The sequence below is a fragment of the Sinocyclocheilus anshuiensis genome, unplaced genomic scaffold (assembly GCF_001515605.1).
Source record: "Sinocyclocheilus anshuiensis isolate Anshui unplaced genomic scaffold, SAMN03320099.WGS_v1.1 scaffold436, whole genome shotgun sequence".
NCBI lineage: Eukaryota > Metazoa > Chordata > Actinopteri > Cypriniformes > Cyprinidae > Sinocyclocheilus > Sinocyclocheilus anshuiensis.
The window spans coordinates 1,760,265-1,776,811 of record NW_015560618.1 but is presented as its reverse complement, the minus strand read 5'-3'; the positions used below and the strand labels follow the sequence as shown (position 1 = coordinate 1,776,811).

The following is a 16,547-nucleotide window of genomic DNA, read 5'->3' as shown; positions in this document are numbered from 1 at the left end:
TCCAGTCAGACCTGGAATGGACTGGCCATCCATTCATGTCAGGGCTTTTCGCTGCCTTTGGCCTGAGGCACTGGGATAGGCTCCAGTATCCCTGTGACTCTACACACATGAAGTGGCTTGAAGAATGGATGTATTTAATTGGGCGCTGTCTCTTTAAGCACAATTATGTTTGTAGGCAATCCGCATTGATTGTGACTCTAAGCCCTGCCCTGCTGTAAATTGTTGCTTTCTTTCAATTTCTTTACATTTAGTTAAAATATCAGTTCTAAACAAAGAATGAAGAGTTCAGCTGTTGGTTGTAAAATAGTAGTTAGTAATATATACACACACACACTTTCATTTCATCTTAATTTTCAACTTTATTTCATGTTAATTATACATGAATATAACTTTTTTTTTACTTTTATTTCTTTGAACACACCACTGAATTCCTTACCGAACCAATCTAACTTACTTGTCCTGTGAAATACAGTACAAAGCTACTCTAGTAATCTGAGAGTTCTTTTCAATTTTAATAACTGTTGTATTCAAAAAAAGCTGCCTTACATGGGTAAGAGTTTGACAGGAATGGTACACATAGGAGCCTCACTTTCGTGACAGTGCAGTAGAGCCTCCAAATCAGTCCTGATGGTATCTGACCAACTTCAGCTTCAGTTACACGCTTCCACATTTCCCGAATGTCTCTGACGTGTCCATGAGAAGTCATCATCTGGTTGTAGATACAAGGGTGATGAGGAGCTTTTCCCTCTCCTGAAAAGAATGCGTTGTCCTTGGGAAAAATGTCTATCACTTTGGCGCAGATCCCGAGGAAGACGTCATCAATGGGAAAGGAAGTGTTTATGGTGAGCGCAGCTTGATAGATTTTGGTAGCCACACCTCTGGAGAGGACATACCCAGATCCAGGGGTGTAATCTGGGTAAGACAACCACGGGTACAAGTCTTGGGACACGTAGTATTTGCTCTCTTTGTCTCGGACGGGTGGTGAACCGTGGTGAACCCGTCCTATCCACAGGTCTTTGGCATTACTGTGGCCAAACCCTTGCAAGAAGTGAATTAAGTTGGGAATGTGAACAAAGACGTCGTCGTCTGCAGACATGAGGAACTGGGCACGGCGGCAGTAGGTTTCTTTCCAGCCAAGCTGCAAAAGTAGCTTCAGAGTAAGATTGTGGAAGGTGTCCATGAAGTCCTGCTGGATGAGGTCGTGATATCTTTGGTCCTCAAACAGCAGTTGCATCTTAAGTAGTCTTCTTTGCTCTGCTTCAGGATGGAGGCCAAGAGCGAACAACACCCTTACAGTAACACCCAGCGTACTTTCAATGTATGCCTCGTTTCCCCAAGTAGAGCGAATGGCTTGTCTTCTCTCAAAGTTCTCAGAGGAGCTTTTCACAAAGAGCAGGAGCAGAATGTCTTTTTCACCACACTTCCCCTCGTGGTTTATTAGGTATCTGCGATTGTTATTCTTGATAGCATCTTCGGGATTGACTCGAAAGCTTGCGTTAATGAACGTGAAGTTATTGAGAAGGTAGCGGTACGAGAAAGACATTACATGGGTTACAATGTTATTGTCAATCTGTTCCCAGTACGCCATGAGCATTAAGGTACTAAAGCATATTATTATCAGCCGTAATTGGTATTTTTTGAATCTAGGCATTTTGAAAAATATCATGGCTCCTCTGAACTTTGGCTCATGTTGCAATTCATAAGATTCCTGGCTGTTTCATTTAGAGTCATACCGGCCTTCAAACCGTGTCCAAGTCTGGGTTCCAATATGAGACAAGAAAACAGTCTGGTACTGTGATTGTTCAGCTGCCATTGATGTTGAAGCCTTTGTCAAGACAAAAGGCCAATGAGGTGCTTCCGCTGTGATTGTCAAAGTCTGTAAGAGAAACGTACATGACAACTTCAGTGGACTTACTCTGGACAAGAATGACCAGTGAGTGAGATAACACGAGACCAGGAAATCAATCAAAAATTAAGACGCCTGAATTATTTTTGATTTACAGTACATTAACGTAATCTGGCAAGACATTTAAAAGGGATAGTTCACCCAAAAATAAAAAAATCTGTCTCATTTGCTCACCCTTATGTCGACATAATTGTCATTATTTGGTGAACTGAATTGTCTTCTCCTTATGCCAGGTTCAGACTACACAATTTTAGCCCGATTTTGCCACAATTTGCTTGACGTAGGGTGTCGTGGGGATTCGTAAACGACAATGGGCGTCAGGACGCAAGATTCCATCGTTTCAGCTCGTGTAGTGTGTCATAGTCGACTACAACCGATTCCGTGTCTGCGATGCTTCACGACATCACGACAGAGAGACTAGCATGTTTAATTTTTTTTCCGTCGTCCACGACGAGTTCTGTCACATTGGTGACGTTGACCAATAGCAGCACAGAAGCTCTTTCATACACAGGTTTCAAACATAGCAAAACGAAAGAGAGACGATGGTGCTGCTAGGTGGAATTATGAGATGGAGGAAAGGTTCGTGGAGCTGTGGCAGCAGTACTCCTGCCTGTATGATGTGTCATCGAGGGACTACCACGACAGAACAAAAAGAAAAATGCTGGCGAACTATAGCGGAAGCGCTTCAGCAATGTTTACACTCTTGTTTTCGGAAGTCAGTCGCTAGTTCCGCCTTCTCGATGATGACATCACGCGCGTCGTTAAAGACGGCACGCGATGAATGGTCGGGAAGCAGCGTGTAGTCTGACATGTTTCTTGTCCAAGATTTTAGGAGTCAAAATCGTGTAATCTGACACAGTGACTATCGTGACCGACAAAAATATTGTGTAGTCTGAACCCGGCATTACGCTCTCCCATTATAACACTCACAGATATGCCTTCTACTAAGCATATCCAGATTTGTACAGATTTAATAAATGACACAAAATTAATTTCGGAAAAGAGAGTAAATACTTTTTTACTCCTTTACGTACAAATTTAACACAGGAGTGCGACACAAAGTGCAGTGTCCTCCTACTTTCCGTGGTGTTGGATGTGTTTTATTCAAAGTAAATGGTTAAGCAAGCTTGGTTGGTTATTTCTAATGTATCTCATTTCGAATGAACCTAGTCTGTCCAACTGTCAAACAAGATTTAGTTTAAGCTAGTAAATCTTGCCAAGATATTAAAAATGAACCTCTACTACAATGAAAGGCCATTCTCATGATTCACAATTCAAAACTAATTTATCCATTCTATATACAGTGGAAAATTAATTCTGAATGGTGAATCGTGAGAATGATCTTTCAGTTTTTAAGAGCTTATTTAATCTATCTATATAATCTGTTTGACGCACAACTTCTATCCTAAAAGAAAACGCGGCATATCCTCACATCTCAAGTACTGCAATGCAAATGCTATGCAATGCACATGCAAATTTGAAGAGAAAACAGGCCTGAGGGTCTGTTTTCTTTGTGGAAACCCAATGAAATCACAGAAAGACTTCAGGATACACTTGACAGGACAAGAGAGATACCTCAGAGCACTGAGCTTCCACCAATCACTTGACTTAACCAAGATATCAATAGTGTAAATATCATGTTTTAATCACAATAAATGTAGTAGCTTAGTACTTTTTGGTAGTTTCGCACAAGAGCCAGACACGTTCTAAGGTTTCCTAAATGATTAGGTACGTCTGAAACTCCCGAATAAGGATGAAAAGAAAAGAAAAGTGCTGCTTGAATAATGCTTCAGATTTCATGGAATGATTATTACCGCAATTCCAAGTAATTCTGGGACCCTGGGTCAGACTCCCTTTTGATTTCAAACACTTTATAAAGATAAACTAGTACAGTACGCTACCATCCACAGCAACAGGATGTTAACCTAAAAACTGTATAGTTCACCCAATAATGTTGTCATGATTTAGTTATCCTCATGTTGACAAGAAACATTCTTTAAAACCTCTTTTGTGTTCCACTGAAGAAAGTTAGTCATAAAGGTTTGAAATGACATGAGAATGAGTAAATGACGACAAAACTATCATTTATTTTAATAACAAATGGGAATTTGACAAACTGCACAAAAATGTCACAATGCTAGGAACAGTTAACCCATTGAACATGTGAATAATTTTAACATCACATAACAACATAATCAAGTGTTCACCAGTATTCATCTAACTCATTCAAAAATGAGAATGACACTCTGTCCACTCCATCTAAAATAAAAAGTTGGTCAATCTTAGGGTGTTAAGGTAATTCAAGTGTGTGGAACACGAATGCTCAGATTTAAAGTATCTGGACACTTACTTAAAATGCATTTTATTTGCTTATATAAACACGTCAAACCAAGTAGCAACAGCAAACAAATGATGCTGGACTTCTTTTTTAATCAAAACTAACTTTCCTTGCCTGAGTCTCTGAATATTTTTTTTTAATGACATTTAACTAAGTGGTGTTACCATGATTTTTAGTGGATATTTGAAGCCCGTTCTTCTCAAGTTCTCACAGATGAATGTGTCCAAATACGTGTTGTTTTATCATTTCAAACTTTATTTGATTCATTGATTTTTTTTAGTGAAATGGTTCAAATTAAAAGTGTGTTTGCACTATATTTAACTTTTACGCATTACTTATGACTCGCAAATGTCGGTAGGCTGAATGTGATAACGACTGACAATAATTCGTCAGCCAAAAATATTTTAAAACAAAATTCAACAGCATAAAGAACATAAGACGGACTTACCAGGTCGATCCACAGCTTGTTTTAATTAAAGCTCCAAGCTAAAGTGCATCTCCGTGGTCTAAACATTAACTTTCCGGTTTCAGACATCTGTGACCAGCAGCCAGAGCAACACTGTCCAGTATTTGCACGGTGTCGACCCTTGCCCTGAAGTTGTCTCGAAGTGACCCAACCACAGACTGAGTGCATTTCAGTAAAGAAGGACACTCCCGTATTTGTTTAAATTCATGTTAAAGGAGACGCTCGTGGAAATGCCTATTTGGTGACCAGATTTCTGAAATGTCCCTCAAGAAATATCACTTGTTACATCGAATAACTTTACATAAATAAAATAAGATGAAACAAATATTTGATCATTGCCTAATTGTATTTAATACAGTAGCTATGACTTTTTTCTTCTTTTTTAATGTTTGTGCTTTTAGAAGTGGCTAAATAGGCTTATTTGCATTTCAGACTCATTTGGTTTCTGCGAGTTTAATTCGTGATGTCTCTGTTTATTTTTTTATTCATATTGGGGTGTAATATCATCCGCGTGGGCGTGGAATTCCAATGTATTGCCAATGTGCGAGACTTCCGATTCATTAGTAAAAAAAACTAGAAGTGAACGATATTTGTGCTACAAACGAATGTGTCTATGAATACGATGGTAGATTAAAATGATTTGGTAACAAATACCAGTTAACTTCGCAGTATCAAGCAGCATAACGGACTGTTTTGGTACAGCTAAAATAACTGGACGCGAATGGCACCGGAAGTCTCGCACATTCAGGTGCTAAGTGACCGCTCTCGTGCTTACTTTAAAAATAAGTTGGATAGTTAAGGTAGGCCTGGGCGGGTGGATGTTTGTGGAAAACCACTGTGTTCAGACCCTGTTATCCTAGTGTAAACAAGCTTGTCCCCACCTCTGGCCCTGCTAAATTTGAAAACGTAGTATTCACTATTCGCCAAACAACTGGGTGCAGTGGTTTGTGGTGGTAGTGATGGGAAAAAGGGATTACGCCCTAATCTTTTAAACTCAGTGTAGAAGAACGAATATGGTTATATAGTTATAGTATATCAAGTTTAAAGAAGAGTGCCTAGTTGTGTGTGTTACGTCATCAAACAAATATAAGAGAACTTAAAATCGTTTTAGCATATCTGGAGATTGCAGAGTGAAGTCCTAGCCCCTGCTGTCTATATAGCATATACAAACAGTATTACTTTGATTTAACATGAAGAGTGAGTATGTGACTACCTTGAAACGGATAACGGAGTCTCTTGATAAATGATGATAATAGTGCTCATCTCCCCTCCTGCTGTTCTTTGCTGAATTAACGACACACGACTATGTAATCAGTGTAGCCTGCAGCCCCCTCTGTTGGTGAAAATGACCACTACACGATTGATCTGAAATGCTGTCTTGGTCGTTTTATTACATAAATATATATATATATATATATATATATACAGGGTGCGATTTGCCGGGGTGGGGTCTGGTCTACGCATCCCTGCCTCTGCTGAATTATTTTTATCTCCGGTGGGGATAAAAAACATCCCCCGCACAGCATCGAAGTCTCAATCTGAATCAAATGATTCGCGCGTTGAAGCTTTGAAGTCCCGATACGCGATCCGATTGGAGCGCTTCGAAACAGTGACTCATTTTGCGACGCTATGGTTTAACTGATTCGGAGTTTCAAAAAGCTCCGTTGATCCTGTAAATGTTCTTTGCTCACTTTCCTATATAATCTATTCGTTGTTTGGATAACCGTTGAAATTAAATAATTAATGTTTAATGCATAATGTTTTATTCAATTGTGACCACGTTAAATAGCCTACAGTTTCAGTCGTATTAAAAACATTTCGTGACATGACACACATTATCTACTTTTGGGGGGTTTTCCACTGGGTACAGTACCTGGTACTTTATATATATATATATATATATATATATATATGCATTGCCTGGGTTTTGTGGGGTATGAACGGGCTGTAACCAGTCAGTTGCTGATAGCCACTTACTTTTATAGTATGGATAAAAAAATACTATGGACATCTGTGAGGACCAGAAACCGATGAAAAGATGACAGAATTTTCATTTTTGGGCGATCTAGCTCTTTATTACCCAGCAAACATTGTTTTTGTTTTTTTGCAATAACCAAAAACCCAACTAAATACAAAAATATTTCCATTCCTGACCCAGCTACTCCAAGACTGTAGTAAATTTAAAAAGTCTAAATAGTCTTTGTTAACAGATTACACTAACATTAGGTTACTTTAAAGCCTTTCAAAATCACCCCCCCTCTGCTTTTTTCACAAATCGCACCCTGTATACTATGGAGGACGAGAAATGACTTAAGTATAAATAAATAAATGAATAAATACGTAAATGCAGAATTAAATAAATAAATGTAGGAATACATAAATAAATAAATGAAGAAATAAATATAGAAATAAATAAATAAATGTAGAAATACATAAGTAAATAAATTACTTAAATGCTGAAATAAATCAATAAATAAATGCAGAAATACATACATGAATAAATGAATAAATAAATAATTAAATGCTTAAATAAACAAATAAATGCAGATATGCATAAATGAATGAATACATAAATAATTGTCAAGTGTCATTTTTAATTGCGCTATTTTTGTACCATTTGTTATACTACATTCTTTAAATGTATTTCTACATTAATGTATGCATTTCTGCTTTTATTTTTACATTTATGCATTCCTACATTTATTTCTGTACAAAATTATTTATTTCTGTATTCATTCATTTATGCATATCTGCATGTATTTATTTATTGTTTTATCTATTCATTTATGTATTTCTGCATTTATTTATTGATTTATTTCAGCATTTAATTATGTATTTCTATATTTATTTCTTCATTTATGTATTTCTACATTTATTTATTTAATTCAATTAAATGCATTGAATACTTTTTTTTTTTGCAATGAAATGCCTTTTTGTTGGAGGCTGCCTTTGTCTTAGCTTGTGTTGTTTAGTGTGGTCAAGCAGTCTACCTTCATAAGAAAGATCATTGTATCAGTTTAGGCTTATTATATTTTAGAATATATTACTCTGTATAACATTTATAACGTACAGGCACATTATGATTTTTGGTGGGGGTTTTTTTTTTTTTAGGATTTTGAAGGTGAAAAACAAAATTATGACAAAATGATGATTGTGCACTATTTCTACATCACTAATCAAATAAGCAGATGTGTGACTGATCATGTGACTTCCTTTATACAGCCAGTCAGATGTTCTTGTTTTCGACTGAATCGTTCTCTAGCTGGAAAACATGATCGTCATGTTCATTCGGCTTGAGTGCTGCTGTTATTAAAACCAAACCAAATACTACATTCTAGCAATCAGACATTAAACAACATACACAGTAGTTTCTGCATTCATAGACATTCATAAGCACAGACAGAGAACACTTATCAAAATATATTTTATTCTGGACTTTTCATTTGATCTGACTCAAACCACAACAGTCAAATCAACATCGCAGTGAGTGATTTCTGCTAGAGAGCGAGCGAAACAGGAAAAAGAACTAAAAAAATAAAGAGAGAGAGAAAAAAACTAGATTAAAGATAACCTAAAGTGAGACAAAAATCACTGAACAAGTATTTACATGGTCCAAGATGTTTTGATATGCCCATGTACGTGCTTTTGCTTCGAGCTAAAAACAACATTAGAATTACAAAAGATTTTAAAGTACAAAATTTCAAAGGGCCGTGGACACAGCAAGCAGAGTGCTAGGCTTTGAGGACACTGAGCACACTGTAACAAGTATATCTCTTTCAAATTAAAACATTATAAAATACCATTCCACTGTCATAGACAATATAATAAATAACGTCTTTTTGTACAATCTACTTGTTGACTATATTAGAGCAAGCTTCAAAATACTCATCTTTAAAAAAGGGGGGAAAGAAAAATCAGGACATTTTGATGCTTTTAGGAGGGGATGCAGATTTTACTTTATCCGTGGGAAGAAAAAGGCATTTGTTAGCATTTTGGACTACACTTCTATAAAAAAATTAAAAAAAAAACACTGTTACATAGGTCTAAACCAGCTGCCTCACCCTCTAATAATCATCAGAACATCTGGTTCATTCAAGTAAATGTTTAATGTCACTCAAGTAATTTCAGTCCAAAGGATAAAAAATCTTTTAAGTGCTCATTGGATTTCATGGGAGTACGTGCTGTAAAGTGCTGAGAGGCGACATGAGTGTGCTGGATAAAAGCTGCTTCTCTGGACTATGACTGTCTAATGGTATTTTATAAAGACATGTGACAGCATCTAGCGAACTCTAAATCAATGTGCCATCACCTGAAGAAACCAGGCTGTGAGAAATCCCAAACATCAATGGAGTTTACGTTAAAATCCATCCTTTACAACAGTAGCATGTAATAGTAAAAACACCTGTGGTCACGTTTACGTTTTTCCACGTCAGTTTCTGTTCACACCCATACCATCACTGCGCATCGTTTTACAAAAGAAAATAGTGAGCAAAATGGGCGAAAACGGCACCACCTCAGCCTGAACTTTGAACTATTACTCTACCACTGCCTGACTGGAACTGAATAAAAAAAAAAATTGCACCGACCCATAATTTTGTCACTCAGACTACAGCTGTTAGTCACACACACATACCAATTCACTGCAGCACTGAAAGAGTAATGACCAGACCGGATCAGTCAGAGCTCGGACCTCTATAGCAAAGCAGGAAATGACAGCACGCCGCAACACTAAAGAAAGAACATCAAATCGGAGGAACAAATCTCGGTAATGAACATTTTATGTGAGCTGTCATGTTAAATACTAATGTAGGAGGACAATCACGAACTCCCAAAAAAAGGAATGAATAACCTGATAGCTATGTTTTCTGTAACAGCGAGAGTGAATGTGCCGTTGCGTTTTTTTAGAGTGGGCCTAACGGATATTTTAAACGTACAGGCTTCACCTATGAGTTTCACCCATTCATGCACTGCAAGTTCGGTTTTGTCTTGCCACAAAGTTGCATAGGTTGTATAAAATAACACAGGGCATTCGTTTTAGAAAATACAGTTGAGTAATTTAATAGGATTTCTGTACTCTTATAACTTTGTATAAAAAAAAAAAAAAAAGGTTGGAAAAAAAAAACTATTTTGGGCCCTAAACATGTAATTTTTGTTAAACTTTTAATGAATTGATGTTAAACTGTTTAAGTTTAATAGATGGGGTTTTAATCAAAATTGGCTATCCATGCAGTAGAAACGCATTTGTTTTTTTTTGAAATCGGTGCTATAAGACTATAGAAAAATAAACTTTTTAAAAAAAAAAAAAAAAAGGTTGGAAAAAAAAAAAAAAAAAATTCCTTGAGCATTTTTCGAGAACAGTTCCAAAAGTCGCAGAGCCACTAAACATACAGTGCCAATACTCTGAATTGTCAATATCACGTGGCCACGAGTTGGCCATATTCAACCGCTCTGCTCTTTAGCTCATGCGGTTACACCTAAACCGTCACTGAAGCGCAGACGTGTGCAATATGCGCACGACAGCGGCGTGGACCTCGGCCCTCTGGGTTTGGAATGATGAACACAGGAACTAATGAGGTGTATGTGCATATGCGGTGCATTTCTCTTGTGTCCAGTGTGTCTGTGTATTACAGTTCTCTGGCACGCTGATTTTGTGTGTGTGGTAAGCGTCACGGGTCCGTGTTGTGATGGATTTGAGGGACCGTTGGTCTGGCGCTACAGCAGTGGATGATGGGCCAGGGACAGTCGGTAAATTTGGCTATGCACACATTCATAGTCGGTCCATGGCTTCCCAGCGGCAGCGTCATTTCCTTAGGTCTAATACACAAACCTGAGAAAGGGAAGAAAAGTTATTACGAGTTAAGCCCAATTTATACTTCTGCGTCGAACCTACGTCGTAGCCTACGCATAGACGCACGCCCTACGCCGTAGCCTGACGTGCACCTCTCCAAAAATCTAACAGCGCCTCAATTCTACGCGGACCGCAAGCGCTGTGATTGGTCTGCTAGAACCCCTCCCTCCGTATGTACTTGAGTTTTGTGTGTGTTTATGTGCACTTTAATATATTTTAATGTTACACCACCTTATATAAAATAAAACAAAGCAAAGCACAAGTGTCTTATCATTTATTATACTACATAGCATTATTCATCAGTAGTTGTCCGCGACAAACAATGCCGTGGTACAAGTCCTTGTGGAGATTGAAAGTATGCCATCTTCTCCTGTTCTGTTGTTGTCTCCTTTTTGTAGTTTTAAATAACGATTTGATATTTATTTGCCGCCGTCACGGCTATAATGCTTCTCCGACGAGCCGCTTCTTCTTTGGCTTTTACCGTGGTACTGCAGGTTACACCAGCAACATGCCCGTGGACACTGCTGACTAGCGGTTTGCATGTGTACTGCACATCGACGCGGACAACGACGCAGAAGTATAAACGAAAACTGACGCAGAAGTATAAATGAGCCTTTAGGGGCACTTTTTGGCCAAATTTGTGATTATTATGGAAACTTGTTTCCACCATGGGATTAAAAAAAGGTAATAAAACTCGTTATTGCGATTTTACATCTCAGAATTGTAACTTTCCTCACAAATCTTTTTTGTTTTATGGCACAAAATAACTGAGTTTTTCTCTCACAATTATGACTTTTTTTCGTGCAATTGTGAGTCTTTGCAGTTCAGAAAAAATGTGGAGAAAAGTACTATTTTAATGTCTATTTTAATAGACATTTTTCCTGAACACGGAAGTCACGCCTGACTCTTAACCAGTTCAGAAGGATGCTTTGCATTTCCGGTCTCCAGTGTTTCTAGTCAAATTAGTGTATATTCCGATCTGATAATCTAATGTTAAACCTATTAAAATGTTTTTAAAAAAGCACATGGCTCCATAGCGCCATCACTTTACAGTGTCGCAATGACCATCATTTGTCAGTGCCTCACTCCTCAAAGTTTAATGAGTGTGTAATCGTGTCGAAGCTGCTGCCGAAGTTAGCTACATTAAAGTGAAAGTGATGTGACATGTGGCCAAGTATGGTGACCCATACTTGGAATTAGTGCTCTACATTTAACCCATCCAAAGTGCACACACACAGCAGTGAACACACACCCGGACAGTGGGCAGCCATTTTTGCTGCGGCGCCCGGGGAGCAGTTGGGGGTTCGGTGCCTTGCTCAAAGGCACCTCAGTCATGGTATTGAAGGAGGGAGAGAGCGCTGTACATTCACTCCCCCCACCTACAATCCCTGCCGGTACGAGACTCGAACCCGCAACCTTTGGGCTACGAGTCCGACTCTCTAACCATTAGGCCACGACTTCCCAAAAGATGGGAACTATTTGAATGGGTTCCTATGGAGACTGAAACTGAAGAGCATCCAATTGGAAGTTAGAATTCGTTATGGTGGCGTTCATCGTTTACTCAGGAAAAAAGTCTATACAGTGGTGGAAATATCTTCCACAGATTATGTATTTATGGCTATAAAATAAATTATTATTATTATTATTAGCAGGAGTAGTATTGCTAAAAAAAAGAAGAAAAAAAGAAAGAAAAAATAAATCACTATTGTAATGTTTTGCTGTCAAATAACAATTGAGTATTTAAATATTACAATTATAATATAATAGGATTAAAAATAGGATTAATAAAATTTTATTTAACCATTAAAAAGGAGTCCAGAAAAATTAAAATGGAAAAAAATGGAATCCAGAAAAATTAAAACGGAAAAAACGGAATTTGGGAAAAAATAAAACAGATTTCATAGGGCCCTACTTTTATGCTTCTCATTACAAGTATGGAAGGATGGCTGGCACATGTTGTGTTCTCAAATGCTTGTAAAAGTGACCAAACTCAGGATAAAAAAAAAAATGCAGAGATGTAGTTTGGGTGGAGCAGCATTTACTGTGAACTAAGCTAGACTGGCAACACCGGTGAATAATGAACCACTCGCATGTAAGAAGGCTCTGAATCATGATTTTGGTTTTATTTTAATTAATCGTGCAGCCCTACTTAAAACTATAATGGCTTTCAAACAGATTCAGTTCATGCTGTATCTACATCATAGCCAAAGGACATTTAAGTGACTTTGCTTTGCAACACAGAAACTCACCGATCCATCTGATGCACTTGCGCCCACTTTGTCTCCAGTGGAGTTCCAGCATACTTCAAAAATCCCCCCAGTGCCTCTGTAGCTGTTGACTAAAGCACCACTCTGTAAGGAGGAAAATGAAACTCAAGTTAAAAACACTAATCATAGTGACAGATCAATATGTCAGCCAGGCCAGTTAATGGCCAGCAGATGAAAACTGTATAGATGATTAATGTAAAGGCCCATTCACACCAAGAACGATAAATTTAACCTCTTAAGACCCGAGAAAAGATTTTTAGGAAAAAAATAGTTTTTTTCATGTCTTTATATAGTTTAGAGCATAAAAAAAGTAAAAAAAAAAAAATGTAAAAAATGATATTTCATTCATAAGTTATGCTATGTCCTCGGTAGAGGACATCGGGACTCAATTTTTGAAACAAATAAAAAGACATGAATGAACATGCATAGGCAAAAACAATAGATTTTTTTAAATCACCAATACATTTTTAGTTTTCAGGATTTGTTTTTTTTACCAAACTTTGTATAAAGATGATTCTCAACTATGTTATAACAGAATATTTGATATACCATTTTTCTTTCTGCAAAATGTGTGTAAAATGGCCATAAACGGGTTTTCTTATTATATACAATGCATCTATAAACTAAATCTAATTTGCATATTAATGTGTTTTTGGGGCAACATGTAATGAAAAAAGAAGTGTAATAATGGGAGTAATATTTGACAAGATTTTCATAATAATATATAATATTTCATAGAATATTGAAACATAATTTCTTTCACTATTCATTTGTTATGTCTCCCAAAACGCTAATAAACATGCTTTTAGTCCCAGTGTCCTCATATGAGGACATATATGAAATCAACATCCTGTTTCGTAACAGAAAGTCATATTTTGATTTGAAACCCCATTAACATTTTCCTGAGATGTTGATTTATGACAGACAGTTTAAAAATGAGACAGATTTAAATGATAATTACAAAATATTATCATATTTCCATAAGAGTGTCACTAAATTAATATCAGACATATTTGAAGACCAAGGAGAGGGAGTGGTCATAGTGAAACATCCAAGCATTTAGTATCTCTGAAAAGCCCTGAATGTCCTCTGTACAGAACTTCCAGACTTAAAACTGTGGCATGTATAGTCTCAGAGAAATACACCAAAATATAATGTCCTCATATGAGGTCACAGGGTCTCAGGAGGATAAAGATAAGGATATTAGCCTCCACACCAGCAAACGATACCTTCTGTTTATTTGAAGCGCACACTCGTCTGCCGCTTTAAATTCTCAACCTCGTGACAGCAGGATTAATTCTGATTGGCTATCAATATTTTTATCGTTCATCAGCTGGAAAAAACGTTCTGAAAGTGATTCCAATGATATTGTTTCTCTGTGCCTTTATCGTTATAGGTGTGGTGTGGGGACTCTGCTATTCTATAATATTGAGAACGATTTTAAGAACTATATCTTTATCTTATCTTTATAGTTATCGTCCTTGGTGTGAACGGGGCTTAAGTCTGATACTCTTAAGTAGATTTATCAAAACACTTGATAGACTGGTCTTATGCCTAAACATCTTAATTAGGGTATACATGGCTAAACTGATGTTGCCATTTGGAAGGTAAAACATTTTAAAAATTAATATTAAAAACAATAAAATATGATTTAAAAAAATAAAAGATTTTATTTACAAAACTAAAATGAAAATAAAAATGAGTGTTGTCAAACGATTAATCGCATCCAAAATAAACATTTTTGTTTACATAATAAATGTGTGTACCGTGTATATTTATTATGTATATATAAAGGCACACATACAGCATATGTTTTGAAAATATTTACAAGTATATATTTATATTCATATAATTTATATTACATATAAATATATTAAATATATAAACGTAGCATATTTTTCTTACACACACATACTATGTAAACAAAAACTTATTTTGGAGGCGATTAATCACGATTAATCATTTGACAGCACTAATAAAAATTAAATGGATGAGTTAGATGTGATTGTGAAGGAAATCCTGGATGGTCAGTATTAGGGACAAAGATTCAAGATTTTTTTTTCAAGATTTTTATTTGTCACATACATGGTTATATAGGGAATAGGGTGTAATGGCATTTGCATTGTTATATTATACAGGGTTTCTGCAGGATTTTTAAGCTCAAATTTAAGACCTTTTTAAAAAATAAAATTAATACCATATGAGCGGGGTAGGGCAATGTCTATAGTACCATATTAAACCATAAAATTACTGTAAAAAGCATAATTTACAGTTCAGATACAAGTTTTCACAAAAACAAAAAGTTGTATAAAATTATAAACTTTATATTTCAGCCTTTAAACCATTTTTAAGAAAATGGATGAGTCAAAAGTATTAATTATTATATTAATTTAAACAATTATTATCAATAAATTATTATATCAATTAAATAACATAAATTAGGAGTGTGTGATATTAACAAAAAAATTATATCTCGTTAATTTTCTGGGATTTTCTCGATAACGATAATTAGACAATATTTTGCTATAGAGTGTGTTATTGTGCTTATATCTTTTCTCTAATTGTGCTGACAGCTGAATCCTGAATTTTTTGATATTCTTCATATTCTGTGTGGTCAGTTCACAGCAAGTGACAGAAATTAATCATTTCCAACCAGTTTTATGGGCATTATTATCTTTAAGCCATTTTTTTTCTAAAAGTGTGCACCATCTTTTGAGTCAAATTCTTGAATTTGGGCTGTTACCAAGCAAATTAAATCAGTATCAACAAAATTTATCTCTGCAATGCAGAGGAAACAGAGGCTGCATTAGAAGTGGCATTTAGATGCATTTACACAATGTTTAATGCAGCTCTGAGGGACATGGAATAGTCTAACCTGCAATTACAAATGCATAAATAATGTTTTGACATTTTAAACATAAAACATTGACTATATTGCTTAAATACCATTAAATCGATGGATTTGTGGCCCAAGATCCTGGGATAGGCTTCAGCCCCCACGATAAGTGGTCTGGAGAGTGAATAGATGGATGGATGAACTTCCAAAATACTTTGACTTGCTTTGATTTTGTTTCTATTCTGACTGCTGTTCAGCTTAAAAATACCTTTACATTATGGTTGTTTGTCATTTTGCCTCATTATAACTGTGCTAAACCTATTAAAATGAAGAAAGTAATGAAAGTGTATGATGGGGGTACTGACATTAACCTGCCAAAAAAGGTTAATCTATAGCATCGCAGCGAAACCCCCTTTTTGGTTCTTCCTGGCACCTTTTTTTAAAGGGGTCATATGACGTTGCTAAAAAGAACATTATTGAGCCAGACTGGCCAGACTGTCCTTGCAAAGTTGGAACTGCCCAACTTTATAGAAACAGCCTTTGTGCCACAGGCTACTGGTGTTACGCCTTCTTTCTTTGTGTGAACATTTGGGCGGCATTATGCAAATCTTCCCACATCGTGACGTAGACATGTGGGGGCGTGTTAGAACGAGCCGTTTTAGGTAGGTGTGGCTGACTTAACTTTTATAAAGAATATCTCTTTGGATTTGAGACTTTAGTCTTTGAGACTTAGTCTAATTTTACAGATCTTCTTGATGCACCAAGAGCTTGTAACACTCCAAAGAGAAAGGAAAAATTGAAATCGCATCATATGACCCCTTTAAAAATGAAAAGGCACCTTAAATGTGAAATTAAAACCGCTAGTAGGGGGCAGCAAATCACTGTT

The 16,547-nt window shown here is 36.5% G+C and overlaps 2 protein-coding genes across 3 annotated transcripts in view; both read right to left on the bottom strand.

Moving 5' to 3' along the window:
- Window positions 1–416: 416 nt before the first annotated feature.
- Window positions 417–6,031, bottom strand: b3gnt5b (UDP-GlcNAc:betaGal beta-1,3-N-acetylglucosaminyltransferase 5b). 2 transcript variants are annotated; one of them, XM_016478070.1, is made up of 2 exons: window positions 5,924–6,031; window positions 417–1,876 (listed from the first exon to the last, which is right to left on the bottom strand). In XM_016478070.1, exon 2 carries the CDS (start codon window positions 1,664–1,666, stop codon window positions 512–514), a length of 1,155 nt encoding a protein of 384 aa, XP_016333556.1. In that variant the 5' UTR covers window positions 1,667–1,876; window positions 5,924–6,031; the 3' UTR covers window positions 417–511. The 2 variants fall into 2 exon arrangements, with proteins under 2 accessions (XP_016333556.1, XP_016333555.1); XM_016478069.1 differs by lacking the exon at window positions 5,924–6,031 and adding an exon at window positions 4,693–5,011.
- Window positions 6,032–10,458: 4,427 nt separating this feature from the next.
- tbl1xr1b (TBL1X/Y related 1b) overlaps window positions 10,459–16,547 on the bottom strand; it is a 41,043-nt gene continuing 34,954 nt past the window's right edge. Inside the window, exons 13-14 of the mRNA XM_016478121.1 lie at window positions 12,808–12,909; window positions 10,459–10,537 (exon numbers count right to left, since the gene is read on the bottom strand). Coding sequence (XP_016333607.1) covers window positions 12,863–12,909 — 47 coding nt within the window. The 3' untranslated portion in view covers window positions 10,459–10,537; window positions 12,808–12,862. The remainder of the gene's footprint in view (window positions 10,538–12,807; window positions 12,910–16,547) is intronic.